General features: G+C 34.0%; 1 protein-coding gene across 1 annotated transcript in view; it reads left to right on the top strand.

The window, feature by feature from the left end:
- LOC131647740 (uncharacterized) overlaps positions 1-1,478 on the top strand; it is a 5,277-nt gene extending 3,799 nt beyond the window's left edge. Inside the window, exons 11-12 of the mRNA XM_058917594.1 lie at positions 123-154; positions 1,241-1,478. Coding sequence (XP_058773577.1) covers positions 123-154; positions 1,241-1,478 — 270 coding nt within the window. The remainder of the gene's footprint in view (positions 1-122; positions 155-1,240) is intronic.
- The last annotated feature ends 3,219 nt before the right edge of the window (positions 1,479-4,697 follow it).

Here is a 4,697-nt window from a genome sequence, read left to right as displayed (position 1 = left end):
AAAATTATTTTTATTTAATTAAAAATTTATATATATATATATATATATATATATATATATATATATATATTAGATTGAGAAAGTTGATTGAGTCTAAATGAAGATATTCTATGACAAAATAGCCCAACTTAAGAAGCATAGCATTACTGGACAGGTATGCACCGGGTCGCTAACCTGAATCAAAATCCTTGCTCCACCACTTACATGTGGCCTAAGGATTGTCCAATGAACAAAGGTTTGGGAGAATGCAATCAAATAGGAAAATGACTTTTCCACGATTTGTGGAAGAATCAATTTTCCTTATTTTCATGCTTTGACTATAAAGCCAGGAGAAAATTGTTTCTCTCCTTCCGATCCATCCCAAGAAATCCTCCATAAATACTTTAACCTCAGGGTTTGCTGAGGAATTCATTAATTCCACGAAATCGTAATATACAAAATCTCTTGCTATCTGCACGTGAATTGACTCTCATCAAATTAATTGTATTTCACAAGTATAATTGACACTCACAATGGGATCTCGTTAAAACTATCATAGACTACAATAAGTCCAACTTTAAACCACCTTAACCACCTTCTTCAACATGGTAGCACGATGAGGCGCCACCACCGCCAATAGTACCGCTCCTGACGATAAAGAAACCTTAGTAGAGTTAAGGGATGTTATGGATGAGCCACATAACTCTTATTAGATTAAAGAGGCGAATGTCCTAACCCTTTGGGAGCGGGACCATGAAGATTTCTAGTTATAAGAGGTTGTCTTATGCCTCTCAACTCTCTTATACTAGATATGGGAAGCTCTAGTACTAGAAAATTGGCGTTTGATGGGAAAGGGGACCCCTATAAACACATCATATTAGTTGAAGTTCAAGCTCATGTCTAGAAATTTCAAGGAGGTGGACCTAATGTGGTTTATGAACTTCCACCGCCTCTTAGTATCTAGTAATTAGGATCTCCAGGAAATTGATTCACCAATTCTCGATTAGTTAAAATTAGAAGATGTTTACCACTAACATGTTCAATGTTCGCCGAGGACAATTCGGGTTCCTAAGATAGTACCTCGTATTCTTTAACTAGGCGACCGTCAAGGTGATCCACCCAAATTAGGAAATGTTCATTGGAAAAATCCAAAACAATTTAAGAGTTAGGCATTTCAACCAGCCTCTCGCCCATAAGAGTACTGCCGCCATGCATTAAGTCATGGCACGATTAAAGTGTTATATCAAGGGTGAGGAGACAGGAGAGCAACACCGAGAAGAAGGCATGAAATCAAAATGAGTACTTCTGCTGAAACTCTCAACAATGCTGTAAGAACAGAAGCTGATGTGGTTGTAGAAGTCCAAGTCGTTGAAATAGGCTCTTCTACCGAACCTTTGAGAGCCATGAGAGCTCTTAGAAAGAGGAGATCAGGAAGAAGAAGGGTGAAAAGGCTAATCATCATTGATTATGATTATGATGATAAAGCAGATTATACTTGATTAATTGCTTAATAGAAATGTTGTATGTGGTGCAAGCACAAAAGGGAGTTGTTCATCCGCCTCCATTGGTAGCGAGATCGATAACAGGTTGTTGAATCCCTCTGAAGGATCATATTCTAAAATGTTATCTACCATTATACGCCACAAAGAAGGGATGTTTACTCTTGTGTTAGAACATGATCCAGATACTGAGGGATTAGATAGTTTCATCATCTTTCCTAAACATATAAAGGATACGATCATCGGGAATCGGTGTTTGGACATAGGATTACTACAAATTTGGTGCACATAAGTATGTGTCATTATGGTACATTCATTGTTTTGTATAGAAGTAATTCCTCACGTGTTTTTTGTATTTTGTTTAACCATTTAGGTACATTCACCGTGTTTGTATAGAATTAAATAAATTGGATACTTATGAATTGTTGGATCCAATTAGCATATGATTTACAGATAATACTCCAAAAAAGATTGAAGACTTCTTAACATTAAGGATAGTAGGGGGAGAGAATGTTCCTTAGCATCATTCCTCCATAAGTGTGTAATTTTAAAATGATGGTTTATCTATTATAGTTAGTTTTCATATTTTACCAAGTACTAATTATATATATGCTTGTATTATTCATCAGAGATCATTTTCAATTGATTTTCACATCTCTTCAGAAGAATATGGTAACTACACTATGTTCGTTAGACAAACCACCCGAACTTAAGATGAAAAGTATCATAACTAGGTAACTTTATGTTTGAGACTTTAATTAATTTTTTTCTTTGAATTTGTAATTATCTTAGCGTGTAATATCTTTAAATCATTTTCAATCTACAGAGTTGTGGAGCGGCACTATTATATGAACAACTCAAGAAAAAAGCTTGCATTTTGTGAGCCCAGAGTAAGTGGATTATTTATATATATGTACAATCACATTCATTTATATATATTCATGAATCAGTGGTTATATATTCATGAAACGTTTAAATTTGTAGACTAGGAAACAATTAGGGGGATACGAGTGTGGATACTATGTAATAAAACACATGTTTAACATCGTCATTGCCAACATTATTGATTCGTGAGATCAGGAATATATAATATCATTAAATGTGTTTACAATAACATATTAATGTTAAAGTAATTTGTTATTATCATCCAAATCATGTGATATTCAATTTTTTCACTTGTTTATGTAGACGTTCAACGATAGGACACCTTTCTCTATCGATGACTTAGAAGACGTGAGTAAACATTGAGCGTTTATTTTTAATGCGTTGGTTGAAAGGGGGTGTTCCTATACGAATTTTTCTTTGATGGTTGTAAATATATTTTTGTTACTTAATTTGATATTTTTGAAATATTTTGCTAATATATGTGTAATATACATGTTATATATTTTGTGTACTGGTTATAATTTACCTGATATTTTGTATACAAGATAATTATGGAAAAAAAATACATGTTTGTAATATGTGGAAAATAAAAAAAATTTAAAAAACAAGGCATTTAATCACGGTTATTATACCAACCGTTGTTATAAATAGAGCGCAAAATATGATAAACCACACAATCATTGGGTTTCAAACCCACGACCTTTTTCTTTATATCACAATGATTGTATACTTTGACTGTTATGATATATAGTAAGCAACCTAGTTTATCACAATAGTCCTATGCCCGTTGGAGAAAGCATCATACATACAATGACACCTTACCTCATAACGGTTGGTCGGTCGTGGTTGTATCCCTTTTCTAACCGTTGTGGTATGGCTTTTCTGTAGTAGTGTATAATCGCTTCTGCATAGTTGATAGGCTCAATATCAACTAAGCTTAGTTGTACGAGGTCTCTCTCTAGTGTGATCATCTGCTCTATAATGACACCATATTCTTGGAGACTTCTAGTTGGGAATCTAATCCTCAAAGATCTTCTTGTTTGTTGTACTGGGGCAACTCCTCTTAGATATATATGACATTTACTCTAGTCATCATTGAATATAAAATGGCACGCATGAAGATGATGTAACATCTTGACTCTGCTAATTCCAACATTTCTTCTCATTGATTGTAACATCCCAGCTTGAAATGATCCTCTGGGTAACAAGGTTGTATAACTTGTATGAACCTGCACGTATCCACAAGAATCATTTTTTCATTTTTATCTTCGAGCTTTTTCATTATTTGATATTGGATATGTTCAAAACACAAAGATATAAATATTCTCAAGTGTTTGACATATGGAGTGTGACCCAAATTTATTATGGAACCATGTAAAATATTTGGTTGGAATCATGTTGAGCACATAATAGGAAATTGCGAGAGCTTCAGCCTAAAAATATGTAGAAGTTTTATTTCTTTCGACGTGCATATGGTCATGTTCATGATAGTTTTATTCCTCCTTAGAAGCAAGATAATGGAAATCTATGGCATTGTTATGGACCTAAATGGTTTTAACTTGAGAAAGAAGAGCTCTAAAAGTATTTTTCTAGAGTTCATCAAAGACCTCCATATGATTTTTGAAAAGGTTCCTGATAAACCCTTTATGAAGAAATTGACTTATGATTAATAGGTTAATCATCATGCTTGGAACGTACAACACATCATTGATGAATGCTTGACTTCATGCCTACCTATGATCAAAACATCGTTAACCCTCTGGTGGAATGGTTATATTATCATCAAATATTGTATTCAGTTTTCTTGAATAATAAAAACTGAATAGCAATTCTCGATGCCTTGTCATGTGATTTGAATATCTTATGTCAAAATACCCCTGATCCATGTTTCAAATTTTGTCATATGTTGTTGCCATTATGAGGATAATTTCCTAGTCTAAGTCCCTCTCACCCTGAGCCATGTGTGTCATAATATTTGTAATGCCTCTACCTCTAAGATCACGCTTTCTTTTACACTCATCAGCAAAGTGTCCAAATCATTGGCAACTATAGCATTGAATGTTCTTATTCTTCATTGGGTTTTCTCTTCCTATCTTCATGAACATCATTGTTTTTTAAAGAAGATTCGGCTTTATCGTCTTTCTTGGAATTATCTTGGTGAGATCCTAATTTCTAAGATTTATCAATTTACCTTCAACTTGGAAACAAGCACCCTCTGTTCATGTGCTTCCAAGGAACACTACAATTCATCAACCTTCATGACGGGAAGATCTTTTAATTCCTTAATTGTCGTCACGATGCAATCAAATTTGAATGAGATGGTGTGTCACTTTG

The sequence above is a fragment of the Vicia villosa genome, linkage group LG1, assembly GCF_029867415.1.
Source record: "Vicia villosa cultivar HV-30 ecotype Madison, WI linkage group LG1, Vvil1.0, whole genome shotgun sequence".
Classification (NCBI taxonomy): Eukaryota; Viridiplantae; Streptophyta; class Magnoliopsida; order Fabales; family Fabaceae; genus Vicia; species Vicia villosa.
This window is presented reverse-complemented; position numbering and strand designations above follow the sequence as displayed.